The sequence below is a fragment of the Lolium perenne genome, chromosome 2, assembly GCF_019359855.2.
Source record: "Lolium perenne isolate Kyuss_39 chromosome 2, Kyuss_2.0, whole genome shotgun sequence".
NCBI classification, from domain to species: domain Eukaryota; kingdom Viridiplantae; phylum Streptophyta; class Magnoliopsida; order Poales; family Poaceae; genus Lolium; species Lolium perenne.
Window position 1 is genome coordinate 232,350,099 of NC_067245.2, and position 15,825 is coordinate 232,365,923.

The following is a 15,825-nucleotide window of genomic DNA, read 5'->3' on the forward strand; positions in this document are numbered from 1 at the left end:
CGCGGTTTGGGGGACGGTTTGGGGGACGCGACTGGAGATGCTCTAAGGACAGTGGGCGGACAGGTGTAGCTGCACCTGGACTCTGATTTTGATGCCATGTCCTAACGACAGATTGACATGTTGTCACTGTTACCTCTCCATTGATACTGTATAAACAGCGATAAGATGACATGGTTTGATGCCATGTCCTAAGGACAGTGGACGGACGGGTGTGCTGCACCTGGACTCTGATTTTGTTATAATTTTTTTAATTAAGTTTTGCTTTTGTTCACACTTCCACTGGTCTTGGAAATCTCCCATGTTTATGAACAAACAATTGATGCATTAAGTTGAAAAGATAACCATTCACCAGAAGTCACCACAAGAACAAGATCCTCCTCTGAAATGGTGGAATCTGTTGGCGTCTCGGACCACGATTTCTCTTTCAAAGAGCTTCGACACTAGTTTGGTGAACTCATGGCAGTCGCCACACACTCTTAGGTTCTTGGCGATTCTTAGAGGCGTACCTGGATGGGTGGTGATCAAACCAAATGCGATTGCGAGCCTCTCACTGTGTCTGTGCAACACATCTATCTTCTCTTCTTCACTAACGTCATGCAGGACAAACCTTGTATCCTCAATGTACCCGCCTTCTTTTCTCAGTTTTTCCGTTATTTCGGCTAGTTTGAGATGGATTCTCTCCGCGTCTCTGTGCGAATGATCTCTTGCGGTGAAAGTGTGGACTTTGTTTCTGATCTCAATCCAGCTGCACGCAGGATCTTTCCTCAACCCACGTTCTGAAATCCTGGCTCTGACCTCCTTAGCACTGTTCCACTTACCCATCTCAGCGTAAACATTTGACACAAGGACATAATTGCCTGGGTTATCTGGTTCCAGCTCAAGAAGCTTATTGGCTGCAACCACAGCAAGTTCGTGGTTCCTGTGCACACGACATGCCCCAAGGAGGGCACACCACACCACCGATTTTGGTTCCGAAGGCATAGACTTGATGAACTCATAGGCATCCTCGGTCTGGCCTGAGCGGCCAAGAAGATCAACCACACAGGCATAATGTTCCTGCCATGGTTCTAGCCTGTAGATGCTCCTCATCATATCCAGATAACATTTTCCCTCATCGACAAGCTTAGAATGACTGCAAGCATACAGCAGGGCAAGAAATGAGATATGATCAGGAGCAACACCAGTTTCTAGCATTCTCTTGAAAAGGTCTAGAGCTTGCTTGCCATGACCATGCATCCCAGCAGCATTAATAATCGCTGTCCAGAGAACCACGTCTTTACATTTCGTGGCATCGAATAGTCTGAGAGCATTGCTCATGCTTCCGCAACCAGAATACATGTCTACGAGAGAACTAGCCATGGCACCTTCCATACGAAAATTATTTCTGATGAGAAAGCCATGAACTTCCTTTCCTTTTGCCAATGATGACAGATCAGCTATAGCCCCAATAATACTTACTAGTGCTACAGAATCAGGCTGAATATCTGTTTGCAATTCTGCGAACAGGGCAACAGCTTCATTTAACAGCCCGTTGCTTGTGTAACTGTTTATCATACTAGTCCAAGTCACAATGTCCCTTTCCTCTACTGTATCAAACATTTTACGTGAATGGTAAACCTCTCCACATTCCCCGTACATATCTATCATTCTGTTCTTCTGTACCAAATCAAGCAAGCCATGTCTAATAGCATAACAATGCAGTTGCTTTGCCAGCAAAATGTTTTTCAAACCACTGGATGCTTCTAAGATGCTTCCCATCAACATAGCATCCACCTTGATCCCCTCTTTCAGTGCTTCTCTAAATTTCTCCAGTGCCTTAAGATGCTGAGAACTCTGAGCATAACAGGTAATAACTGTAGTCCATGATATGTGGTCTTTAATCCTCATCCTGTCAAATATGCGGACAGAGTACTCTAGGCAGCGACACTTCATGTACATATCCAAGAATGTATTTCCAACCTGTGTATCAGTATCGAGCCTCTGCTTTATAGCATATGCATGAACCTCTCTGCCATTGATTAACCAACCCAAGTGACCCACTGCAGAACACAAGCTCACAATACATGCATGGTCAGGCTGAAAATCACCTTCAAGCATTTCTCCAAGAAATTTGACAGCCTCAACATATAAACCATTTTGGACGTAACACGACAGCATCGAGTTCCATGATATGTGGTCTTTCTCATCAATCTCACGGAATACCTTTTGAGCGCTGTCCACACGGCCACATTTCGTGTACATAACAAGCAAAGCATTGGACTGGATACTAACCTCGCTTCCAGATTTCAGAAGTGCTGCATGTAGCTCCCTGCCAAGATTCAGCTGAGCTAGCTCTGTACAAATCTGTAGCACCCCAACGGTTGTGTAAGAATTCATACTTAAACCAGCCCTCTGCATCCCTCGAAACAAGTCGAGAGCTCTCAAGAACATCCCATTCTGCAGACAACCTGATATCAGTGAATTCCATGACGCGACATCCCTCCCGTCGTGCAGCCACTCAAACACCCGCACCGCAGAATCTAGCATGTTGCACCTGGCATACATCGCGATGAGCGCATTGGCCACGAGGGTGCTCCCATCAAGCCCGTTCTTCACGGCCAGCCCGTGCACCTCGCACCCACAGCGCCAATCCCCTGCCACCCCACACGCCTTGAGCACTGACGCGAGTGTGCACCCATCAGGCACTGCACCCAACGTTGCAGACTCCCGCATCGCCTGGTACACGCCCAGGGCTTCGCCAGCGCTCCCAGAAGAAAGGTACGCCCCGATAAGCGCGTTCCAAGAGAAGACTGTTCGTCCAGACATTCCATCGAACAGGCGACGTGCGTCCGCGACCCGCCCGCACTTGCTATACATGAAGAGCAGCTTGGTCGCGAGGAAACCGTCGTCGCCATCCAAAGAACCGGTGGTCACGGCATGCGCGTGGAGCTGTACGCCCTGCGCCGCCGCCTTCTTGGCGGCGACGAGGTCGAGGACCATGCCGTAGTGGTCCTGGGGAGGGGGGCGTCCCGGCGCCGCCCGGGCAGTGAGCAGACGGAGGGCTTGCCGCAGGTTGCCTTCCTTGCATAGCTGCTTCAAGGAGGTGTGGTCGGGAGACGAGATGGCGGGTGGAGTGCGTGAGAGCCTGTTGTAGGGAATTGGTGGGAGGGAGAGCACGGTGGTAGCCATGGAGGCTCTTTGGAGCCGAACGCTCATGTCAGTGTCATGACGAAACAGTAGTGTGGATTAGAATCTCGAGTAAATTTGAGAAAGAGAGCTGGCCAAGTAAATTGCTGCTGTTGATTTTGCTCAGTTTGCCTGTCCATTTCTGGTGTATTTTAGAGGATCGGACGAGATTATTTCTAATCTCCAACAATCTACTAGTTTCTTTAATTCTCCGAATTTAGACGGAATAATCCCGAGAAATTCCCACAAATCCCTTCATTTTTTCTTAGATTAAAAGTTCTATCTCGTACTAGTGTATTTTTGCGGAAGAGTATCTAAAGAGATGGTAGAGGATTGGGCGAACATCAAATCCCCTTCAATTCCAATCTTTCAAAAGCTTAAAATATGAGAGAACTAAGCTAAGTAAGGTTTAACCATGTTGCGTTGAAAATCTACTACAGTATGTTGTGACTCTATAGTAGAAAAACAAAGAAAAAATTGAAAAATAGTTAATCAACCCTGTCCCATCTAAATTTATGCAGTTTCCTAATCTCGTAGAGGATTCAAGATGACATGTCACAACAATTCTATTGTTTTCTTGCGTTCCACTTTTGAAAATTCTGCAAATCAAAGATACCCTAAGTGAGATGGAAGAGTTAATTGGTACTAACTATGACTGTAGGTGCTCTTCACTCCATAAAAATAGTTTTTTTTAGACGGGACAGTTGAAATCTTAGCGAAAACATGACACAAACACGGCCAAACACCGTCGTCTACTGTAATGGAACATGACGACCTTGAGGGCACCTACAAACATAGTCTACACACATGCCGTTGAGGCAGTCGTGAGGTTGACCACCGACGTCATCGCCATGATTTCTCGAGTCATCAACTCTGACTTTATCCAAGAACGACCACCTAAGAAGCCCTCATCACATGTGCTCGTGAAGCCCTGCCGATGCTAAATGGTTAACCCGTTGAAAGGACATTTTTCTTCCTAAGTGTGTTTTGTGTATTTGTTATCAACACACATGAGTTTAGCCATGTTCGTACGTGTTTTCGGTTGTATTAATGAAAAGCACAAGACTGTGATCGGCCCTCAAAAGTGAAAAGAGCAAGACGTTATCCTTCGACTTTTGGTTGTGTAGAAAGGAGGACCACTAGATGAGGGGCTCATCGGCCCCGGGACGTTGGTGCTCGATCGGGGGCTTGGAGTGCAAACCATGCAAGGATAACGCCGGATCAAGCAAAGGATTTCTCCGAGGATTATTCGTGATATGATTTTAAGCCGACCTACGATCGGATTAATATGTCATTAGGATCCACTTATCGCCATAGGTAGTAACTCGCACTACTATAAAGCGGCATTAATGGACATCCCGCGATGAAAACGGCAACGATAAAACTATGGTTAAAAAATTACGTATGGCTGATACGTCTCAAACGTATCCATAATTTCTTATGTTCTATGCTACTTTTATGACAATACTCACATGTTTTATACATACTTTACATCATTTATATGCATTTTCCAGCACTAACCTATTAACGAGATGCCGAAGAGCCAGTTGTTGTTTTCTGCTGTTTTTGGTTTCAGAAATCGTACAAAGGAAATATTCTCGGAATTGGACGAAATCAACGCCCAGGGTCTTTTTTTTCCACGGAGCTTCCAGAAGACCGAAGAGCATACGAAGTGGGGCCACGAGGGGCCGTAACCATAGGGCGGCGCGGCCAGCATGGGCCCCGCGCCGGCCTATGGTGTGGGGCCCCTGCGCCGCCTCCAACTCTGCCCTTCCGCCTACTTAAACTCTCCGTCGCGAAAACCCTATTACCGAGAGCCACGATACAGAAAAAGTTCCAGAGATGCCGCCGCCGCCAATCCCATCTCGGGGGATTCAGGAGATCGCCTCTGGCACCCTGCCGGAGAGGGGAATCATCACCGGAGGGCTCTACATCATCATGCCCGCCTCCGGATTGATGTGTGAGTAGTTCATCCTTGGACTATGGGTCCATAGCAGTAGCTAGATGGTTGTCTTCTCCTCATTGGCTATCATGTTAGATCTTGTGAGCTGCCTATCATGATCAAGATCATCTATTTGTAATGCTACATGTTGTGTTTGTTGGGATCCGATGAATATTGAATACTATGTCAAGTTGATTATCAATCTATCATATATATGTTGTTTATGTTCTTGCATGCTCTCCGTTGCTAGTAGAGGCTCTGGCCAAGTTGATACTTGTGACTGCAAGAGGGAGTATTTATGCTCGATAGTGGGTTCATGCCTCCATTGAATGCAGGACGTGTGAGAAAGTTCTAAGGTTGTGGATGTGCTGTTGCCACTAGGGATAAAACATCAATGCTTTTTCTAAGGATATTTGTGTTGATTACATTACGCACCATACTTAATGCAATTGTCTGTTGTTTGCGACTTAATACTGGAAGGGGTGCGGATGCTAACCGGAAGGTGGACTTTTTAGGCATAGATGCATGCTGGATAGCGGTCTATGTACTTTGTCGTAATGCCCTGATTAAATCTCATAGTAATCATCATGATATGTATGCATCTCTATTTGTCAATTGCCCAACTGTAATTTGTTCACCCAACATGCTATTTATCTTATGGGAGAGACACCACTAGTGAACTGTGGACCCCGGTCCATTCTTTTACATCTGAATACAATCTACTGCAATCATTGTTCTCTACTGTTCTTTGCAAGCAAACATCATTTTCCACACTATACATTTAATCCTTTGTTTACAGCAAGCCGGTGAGATTGACAACCTCACTGTTACGTTGGGGCAAAGTATTTTAATTGTGTTGTGCAGGTTCCACGTTGGCGCCGGAATCCTTGGTGTTGCGCCGCACTACACTCTGTCACCAACGACCTTCACGTGGCCCTTGACTCCTACTGGTTCGATAAACCTTGGTTTCATACTGAGGGAAACTCGCTGCTATACGCATCACACCTTCCATTTGGGGTTCCCAACGGACGTGTGCTTCACGCGTATCAAGCTAAATTTCTGGCGCCGTTGCCGGGGAGATCAAGACACGCTGCAAGGGGAGTCTCTCACATCCAATCTCTTTACTTTGTTATTTTCTTGCTTTACTTTATTTTATTTTCTGTCTTGTTTGCTTCTTATATCAAAAACACAAAAAATTAGTTGCTTTACTTTATTTTATTTACTGTTTTGTTTGCGTTCTCTATATCAAAAACACAAAAAAATTAGTTACTTGCATTTACTTTATTTACCTTTTGTTTATTTCATCATGTTTCATCCTAAGTTCACTCTGAAAAATATACCGGTAGGGCAAGGGTCTATCATTGGAAGAGATAATATAGAAGAATTTTTCACTCATGTTAGTATGGTTGAAGATTTTGAAGATAGACACTTGGTAGAACTTGCTCCTAATTATGAAATTGCTACATCCTCTTTAGTGCACATGTTGGAAGCTAGATTTGTTAATCTTAATCCTATAATGCAACATATGTTTCTTACACTCGGTGATATGGAAGAAGGAGAGAAGAAAGATTTTGTTTTAGAAACTCTCCTTAGAGAATTTGGTGATGTAGCTAAGGAAGTTAGAAAAGTTTTTATTAAGCATAAGAGGCTTGGCTTTTATACCGATTTTGCAAAAACACTTGAAAAAATGGAGATGGATAGATTAAAGTACACTAATAATGTCAATGGTGAGGGGGAGATTAAAGTACCAATACCTCATAAACTCATGGGAATGCATGAAGCTCTAGAAAATAACTATGCTTGGCTTGTTCCTGAAAATTTGTTTGATGAGGATAGTAAGCCAGGAGCAACGAAAGAGGAGTTACTTACATAGACAAGATACAATGAATTGTTGAGAAAACTCCCAACTCCCCTGGTAAGAATGTTAATGCTTCATCTCTCGATAATACTTGATTCACACTTTCTGCGCCTAGCTGAAAGGCGTTAAAAAAAAGCACTTCTTGGGAGATAACCCATGTATGTTTTTATTACTGTTTTGTTGTGTCTTGGAAGTTGTTACTACTGTAGCAACCTCTCCTTATCTTTATTTTATTGCATTGTTGTGCCAAGTAAAGTCTTTGATAGTAGGGTTGATACTAGATTTGGATTATTGTGCAGAAACAGATTTCTTACTGTCACGAAATTGAGCAGCCCCTTCTGTAGGTAACTCAGAAAAATCTGCCAATTTATGTGCGTGATCCTAAGATATGTATGCAACTTTCATTCAATTTGAGATTTTTCATCTGAGCAAGTTAAGTGCCCCATAAAAATTCGTCTTTACGGACTGTTCTGTTTTGACAGATTCTGCCTTTTATTTCGCATTGCCTGTTTTGCTATGTTTGATGGATTTCTTTATTCCATTAACTTTCAGTAGCTTTGTGCAATGTCCAGAAGTGTTAAGAATGATTATGTCACCTCTGAATATGTGAATTTTTGATTATGCACTAACCCTCTAATGAGTTTGTTTTGAGTTTGGTGTGGAGGAAGTTTTCAAGGATCAAGAGAGGAGGATGATACAATATGATCAAGAAGAGTGAAAAGTCTAAGCTTGGGGATACCCCCGTGGTTCATCCCTGCATATTTCAAGAAGACTCAAGCATCTAAGCTTGGGGATGCCCAAGGCATCCCCTTGTTCATCGACAACTTATCAGGTCACCTCTAGTGAAACTATATTTTTATTCAGTCACATCTTATGTGCTTTACTTGGAGCGTCTGTTTGCTTTTGTTTTTGTTTTCGTTTGAATAAACTCGGATCCTAGCATTCTTTGTGTGGGAGAAAGACACGCTCCGCTGTTTCATATGAACACTGGTGTTCTTAGCTTTACTTTTAATGTTCATGGCGAAGGTTGAAACTGCTTCGTTCATTGTTATATGGTTGGAAACAGAAAATGCTTCATGTGGTAAATGGTATATTGTCTTGAATAATTTGATACTTGGCAATTGTTGTGCTCAAATAGATCATGTTTAAGCTCTTGCATCATGTACTTTGCACCTATTAATGAAGAACTACCGTAGAGCTTGTTGAAATTTGGTTTGCATGATTGGTCTCTCTAAGTCTAGATATTTTCTAGTGAAGTGTTTGAACAACAAGGAAGACAGTGTAGAGTCTTATAATGCTTGCAATATGTTCTTATGTAAGTTTTGATGTACCGGTTCATACTTGTGTTTGCTTCAAACAACCTTGCTAGCCAAAGCCTTGTACTGAGAGGAAATACTTCTCGTGCATCTAAATCCTTGAGCCAAAACCCATGCCATTTGTGTCCACCATACCTACCTACTATGTGGTATTTCTCTGCCAATCCAAAGTAAATTACTTGAGTGCTACCTTTAAAATTTCATTCTTTGTCTTTGCAATACATAGCTCATGGGAAAATAACCTTAAAAACTATTGTGGTATTGAATATGTTGCTATGTATCTTATTTCTTATAAGTTGCTTGTTGAGCGGTAACCATGTTTCTGGGGACGCCATCAACTATTACACCTTTGTTGGATATCATGTGAGTTGCTATGCATGTCCGTCTTGTCTGAAGTAAGGGCGATTTTCATGATCAAATGGTTTGAGTATGCATATTGTTAGAGAAGAACATTGGGCCGCTAACTAAAGCCATGAACCATGGTGGAAGTTTCAGTTTGGACACTAATCCTCAATCTCTTATGAGAATATTATCTGTTGTTGAATGCTTATGCATTAAAAGAGGAGTCCATTATCTGTTTTCTATGTTGTCCCGGTATGGATGTCCATGGTTGAGATTTATTAAAAACGAGAAATCAAATGCGATTTATCTCCTTGGACCTTTGTACAGGCGGCATAGAGGTACCCCTTTGTGACACTTTGTTGAAACATATGTTATGCAATGATAATCCATGTTAATCCAAGCTAATTAGGACAAGGTGCGAGCACTATTGGTATTCTATGCATGAGGCTTGCAACTTATAAGATGTCTTATGCATAACACATATGAATTATTACTACCGTCGACAAAATTGTTTCTATGTTTTCAAAATAAAAGCTCTAGCACAAAATAGTAATCCATGCTTCCCTCTGCGAAGGGACATTCTTTTACTTTATGTTGAGTCAGTTTACCTACTTCTTTCTATCTTAGAAGCAAACACTTGTGTCAACTGTGTGCATTGATTCCTACATACTTGCTTATTTGCATTCATCATATTACTTTGTGTTGACAATTATCCATGAGATATACATGTTGAAGTTGAAAGCAACCGCTGGAACTTATATTTTCCTTTGTGTTGCTTCAAGACTTTCTACTAAGAATTTATTGCTTTATGAGTTAACTCCTATGCAAGTCTTATTGATGCTTGTCTTGAAAGTACTATTCATGAAAAGTCTTTGCTATATGATTAGTTGTTTAGTCATTATCTTTACCATTGCTTCGAATCACTGCATTCACTTCATATGCTTTACAATAGTATTGATCAAGATTATGATAGCATGTCACTTCAGAAATTATCCTTGTTATCGTTTACCTACTCGAGGGCGAGTAGGAACTAAGCTTGGGGATGCTTGATACGTCTCAAACGTATCTATAATTTCTTATGTTCCATGCTACTTTTATGATGATACTCACATGTTTTATACACATTATATGTCATTATTATAACAGTAGCTAGATGGTTGTCTTCTCCTCATTGTGCTACATCAACATGCCTACCTCCGGATTGATGCGTGAGTAGTTCATCCTTGGACTATGGGTCCATAACAGTAGCTAGATGGTTGTCTTCTCCTCATTGTGCTATCATGTTAGATCTTGTGAGCTGCCTATCATGATCAAGATCATCTATTTGTAATGCTACATGTTGTGTTTGTTGGGATCCGATGAATATTGAATACTATGTCAAGTTGATTATCAATCTCTCATATATATGTTGTTTATGTTCTTGCATGCTCTCCGTTGCTAGTAGAGGCTCTGGCCAAGTTGATACTTGTGACTCCAAGAGGGAGTATTTATGCTCGATAGTGGGTTCATGCCTCCATTGAATCTGGGACAGTGACAGAAAGTTCTAAGGTTGTGGATGTGCTGTTGCCACTAGGGATAAAACATCAATGCTTTTTCTAAGGATATTTGTGTTGATTACATTACGCACCATACTTAATGCAATTGTCTGTTGTTTGCGACTTAATACTGGAAGGGGTGCGGATGCTAACCGGAAGGTGGACTTTTTAGGCATAGATGCATGCTGGATAGCGGTCTATGTACTTTGTCGTAATGCCCTGATTAAATCTCATAGTAATCATCATGATATGTATGCATCTCTATTTGTCAATTGCCCAACTGTAATTTGTTCACCCAACATGCTATTTATCTTATGGGAGAGACACCACTAGTGAACTGTGGACCCCGGTCCATTCTTTTACATCTGAATACAATCTACTGCAATCATTGTTCTCTACTGTTCTTTGCAAGCAAACATCATTTTCCACACTATACATTTAATCCTTTGTTTACAGCAAGCCGGTGAGATTGACAACCTCACTGTTACGTTGGGGCAAAGTATTTTGATTGTGTTGTGCAGGTTCCACGTTGGCGCTGGAATCCCTGGTGTTGCGCCGCACTACACTCCGTCACCAACGACCTTCACGTGGCCCTTGACTCCTATTGGTTCGATAAACCTTGGTTTCATACTGAGGGAAACTTGCTGCTATACGCATCACACCTTCCACTTGGGGTTCCCAACGGACGTGTGCTTCACGCGTATCAATGGCCGAGGATGCCCGCATGGAATGGGTCGCGGTCGTGCAGACAACATGGGTGACATGATTTTTTCCGGTCACCAATATATTGCAAACGAGGCTTTAGGAATCTCCGTTTGTAATATAGGACTCTATTGTATCGGGCTACAGGGAATCTTTGTTTCCGATAAAACTTCATGCCATATATACAACATCAACCCTCGCAGAGTTCCTACGCTCATTCTCTCCCCACTCTCTCGCAGCATCTGAGCGAGGCATGGTGGCAGCGCTCGAGGTGTCCTAGTGGTCTCTCGCGTTGTGCCCTGTCGCGAGAGAGTGCATCTTCCATTTCAAGCCATGGTTTCTCCTCGTCCTCCTCGCCCCTAAGTATGGATCCGGTCGCACTGTGTAGGATATGGTTGGATCCGGTCGGTGTCTAGCCCATACGGAATTTCCTCAGTCATGCTCGCTCGGCGGGATGTTGACCAAGTTCGAGATCCGAGAGAGGAAGACGAGGGATGTTGACATCTATAGGATGGCCAAGATCCGAGAGAGGAAGACGAGGGATGTTGACCAAGTCAAATGCATCAAGGACGGAGCAGACCAGCTCCTGGTGAAGGACAAGGATATTAAGCATAGATGGTGGGAGTACTTCGACGGGTTGTTCAATGGGGAGACTGAGAGCTCTACCATTGAACTGGACAATTCATTTGATGATACCAGTAGGCGTTTTGTGCGGCGAATCCAGGAGTCTGAGGTCAAGGAGGCGTTGAAAAGGATGAAGGGAGGCAAGGCAATGGGCCATTATTGTATCCCCATTGAGGTGTGGAGAGGCCTCGGAGACATAGCGATAGTATGACTAACTAAGCTCTTCAACTCCATTTTTCGGAAAAACAAGATGCCAGAAGAATGGAGACGCAGTATATTAGTACCAATCTTCAAGAACAAAGGGGATGTTCAGAGTTGTACTAACTACCTTGGAATTAAGCTTATGAGTCATACAATGAAGCTATGGGAGAGAGTCATTGAGCACCATTTAAGACGAATGACAAGCGTGACCAACAGTTTGGTTTCATGCCTGGGAGGTCGATCATGGAAGCCATATTCTTGGTACGGCAACTCATGGAGAGATACAAGGAGCAAAAGAAGGACCTGCATATGGTATTCATTGACTTGGAGAAGGTGAAAGAACATCTCTCACATTATGTTTTGTGTGTTTGATGTCAATATATGTGATACACTAATGTTTGTTTAAGTGGTACAGGGTTTACATAGATTCATATTTATGTGTGTTGGATTTGGTCGGTCTGTCAAAAGATAACAGCAAAAGATGGCCAGGCCGGATAATCCGGGCCGGATATTGTTGAAATATCCGGCCCCCTGATTTTGGCTAAGTCTTCGAGGAAAAGCAACGATATGGGGGCCGGACATTTGCCCGGATATTGTCCCGGTATTGTACCAGGGCCGGAATATCCGGGCCGGATATTTTGGAAATATCCGGCCCCCCCGATTTTGGCTAAGGACTGGAAGAAAAGCTTCTCTGGCATAGGGCCGGACATTTGGCCGGATAAAGTCACTGTTTTGTTCCGTAGGCCGGATTATCCGGGGGGGGGGGGGATTATCCGGCCCTTACTTAGGCCGGAATATCCGGCCCCCCGGAAGCTGCAACGGCTCAATTTTGAGGGGAGGTATAAATACCCCCCTTCTTCTACCTTGGTTGCTTGCTCAATCATTACACAAGAAATCTGCCAAGCCACCTCCATTAGAGCCACCTCAAGAAACTCAAGATTTGCAAGATCTCCTTCCTCCCCCAACCAAAGCTCTTGATCTTTGGGGATTCGAAGGAGAAGACACCGATCTACATCCTCACCGAAGCGTTCTTCATTTCCCCCTCTCTTGTTTGAGGGATCTCATGCTAGTGTTCCTATTTGGTTCCCTAGTTGATTTGTGTTGATGTATTGTTGTTGATTGTTGTGTTGTAACAGATTTGGGAGCCTCCAATTTGGTTGTGGATGTGTGCCCCAAGAACCTTGTAAAGGCCCGGTTTCCGCCTCGAGGAAATCCCTTAGTGGAAGTGGGCTAGGCCTTCGTGGCGTTGCTCACCGGAGATCTGAGTGAAGCCTTCGTGGCTGTTGGTTTGGCTTTCGTAGCAACCACACTCCTCCAAACGTAGACGTACCTTCTTGCAAAGGAAGGGAACTACGGGAATCATCTCCGTGTCATCGCGTGCTCCACTCTCGGTTACCTCTATCCTATTCTATCTCTATATTGCTTAGATATATCTTGCTTAGTTGTTAGCCTTGTCATATAGGTAAATTCACTTAGTTGCATATCTAGAGAATTTACCTTTTGTGTCAAGCCTAAATTCAAAAAGAACTAAAAATTGGTTAGCACCTATTCACCCCCCCCCCCCTCTAGGTGCGGCATACGATCCTTTCAATTGGTATCAGAGCCTCGGCTCTTATTTCGGGCTTAACCGCCTAAGAGTATGCCGGACGAGGAGTCCTCGGAAGGGGCCGCCAAGACGGTCTCCGTGGAAGACTTCAATTCGTTGAAGTCCTCCGTGGAAGCCCAAATGGAAATCATGAAAAAGATGATTGCCGAGCTTTTGGCTCCGGCTCTTCCCAAGGCTCCTAGTGTAGAGGTAAAAGACACGGGTGCGTTAGATGAGGGAGAGGCTTCGGACTTACCCTCATCTACCAAACCCGTGGAAGGTGATAACTTAAACACTATCAAATCTCCCATTGCATCTCCTAAGGGAACTAGTAGGAGTGAGAGCTACAATCGAGTACCTCCACCTTTCCAATCACCCGATATACCGGTTCCCCATCCCCATTTGAACATTCGGGGCGACCCACCTAAGTTTTCTATTGATAATTTCGATACTTGGCAATTTGAGTTCCGCTCTCATGTTTGTAGTGCCTCCAATGAATTATGGAGAATCATCTTGGAGGGCTTCAAGCCATACAACCCCGACAAGTTGACTAGAAGAGAAGCGGTTGATAGTCAACTCAACAACACGGCCTTGCACATGATTCAAACTAGTGTGGGGACAAAGGAATTGCATCGTGTCCGGAACTACACCACCGCCAAGGAAGCTTGGGATGGTTTGACCGCTAGTTGCATTGGAAGTGAGAGCACAAGGAGGAACAAGTATAATTCTCTTAAGAATAAAGCCGAAGGGTTCATGAGGCTACCGGATGAAGATCATGAAGATATGTATGGAAGACTTCTCACCGTTGCCGATGCCTTCCGGCTTATTGGTGCCACCCACATCAATGACTCTTGGATCAAGGAGAAGTACATTGAATGCATGATGCCATTTGTACCCATTGATGTCAAGACTCTTGTGGGGAGGGAATGCTATTCCTCTCTCACCTCTCAACAAGTCGTGCACGAGATGCAAGCTCTCAAGGTGCTTGAGGAAACCTCTCATGATTCTCGCAATCGTGCTCTTGGGATGGCAAAAGGTACCAACCTTGCCTTGGTGGTCAACTCCGTTGAAGAAGTGATTCCTCAAGAATCTTATAGGGCATCTTGGAGTATGTCCTATCCGGAAGATTTGCAATGCCACTACCATGATCACATGGCCTTCCATGCAAAATCCTTTTGGGTTGATCCCTCCAAGGCCAAGGAAGACAACATCAAGAGGAACAACAAAAGTGGGTTCACTAGCTTTGGTCCAAAGACAAGATCATGCTACAATTGTGATGACAAGCGCCACTTCATTGCCGAATGCCCCTATGAGAATAGAGAGCTTCATAATGGGAGGCTCATTCCCAAGGACAAGAGCAAAGACTCAAAGGGCAAATATTCAAAGCCCCTCAACAAGAAGTTCTACAACAACAAGACCAAGAAGGGCAAGAGGCCCTCAAGAGTTGTGCTAGTAACAAGGGAAGAATATTCATCCGATGAAGTTGAAAGTTCTAGTGGTGATGAAGATGAAGAAAGCTCAAAGGAATTGGCCGCCATCGTCACCACCAACATACCCTCTTTATCTCTCTTTGAATCTCCCAATGAGAACCCTCATATCAAGAATGCACATTGCTTCATGGCAAGGTCCTCCTTGGACACACCTATTGTGCTATCAACTCAAGAAGAGTATACCTCCGGAGATGATGATGTTGATGATGAAGAAGATGCAACCTCTAATGGATTGGTCGCTCTTGCCTCCCTCTCCACTAACTCTTCATCACCAAGTGAATCCCCCAATGAGGTCATTCATGTGGAGGAAGAAAGTTGCCTTATGGCTAAATCTTCCGAGGTATCATCTCCTAACCCCTCTATGCCTAACATTGCTAATGATCTAGGGGTTGACCCCGCTAGTCTAAAAGTGAAACAAGAGATGCTAGAGTTTGATGAGTTCATTAGTAACCTACAAGGTAACACTAAGAAGCATGTTTCAAGCCTCATGGTTCGTATAGCTCAACAAAGTGATATGCTTGAGAAAAAGGGTCAAATAGAGAGAGAAGACTCTCTTGAAATCCATGCCCTTAAAAATGCTCTTGAGGAAAGTCAAGAAACTATAGCTTCTCTTGAGGAGAGGCTAGAAACTCTTGAAGAGCCTCAAGATAAAATTAACAAGCTCACTAAAGCTAGAGATCTTGCTAGAGCTAAGACTAAAGTGCTTATAAAGGAAAAGGCCAAATTTGGTGTTGATCATGAGAAACTTGTGAAGGATCTAGATGAACTAGACAAGGCTCACAAAGCCTTGAAGAGTGAATACTCTCTCCTCTCCGAGTCTTATGAGCAACTTCAAATTAGGCTTGCTTCATATGACATACCTAGTACCTCTACTCCTTCATGTGATCATGCAAATATAATTGAGGAAAATGCTAGGTTGAAAGATGAACTTGCTAGGACCTCCTCTCCCCAAAGTAAACTTTCCTTGGATGATCTTTTGAGTAAGCAAAGGTCAAACAATGGGAAGGAGGGACTTGGTTTTAATACCAAGGCTAAAAAGGCAAACAAGAAAAAGACCAAGCCCGC

The 15,825-nt window shown here is 43.6% G+C and overlaps 1 protein-coding gene across 1 annotated transcript; it reads right to left on the minus strand.

Annotated features, from left to right (window-relative positions):
- Positions 1–228: 228 nt before the first annotated feature.
- On the minus strand, positions 229–3,255 carry LOC127335206 (pentatricopeptide repeat-containing protein At3g63370, chloroplastic). Its single transcript, XM_051361815.2, has one exon. It carries the CDS (start codon positions 3,193–3,195, stop codon positions 346–348), a length of 2,850 nt encoding a protein of 949 aa, XP_051217775.1. The 5' UTR covers positions 3,196–3,255; the 3' UTR covers positions 229–345.
- Between the last annotated feature and the right edge of the window lie 12,570 nt (positions 3,256–15,825).

Bases quoted from the DNA above. Each gene is read 5' to 3' on its own strand.
- LOC127335206 (XM_051361815.2), bottom strand. From the start codon at position 3,195: ATGAGCGTTCGGCTCCAAAGAGCCTCCATGGCTACCACCGTGCTCTCC.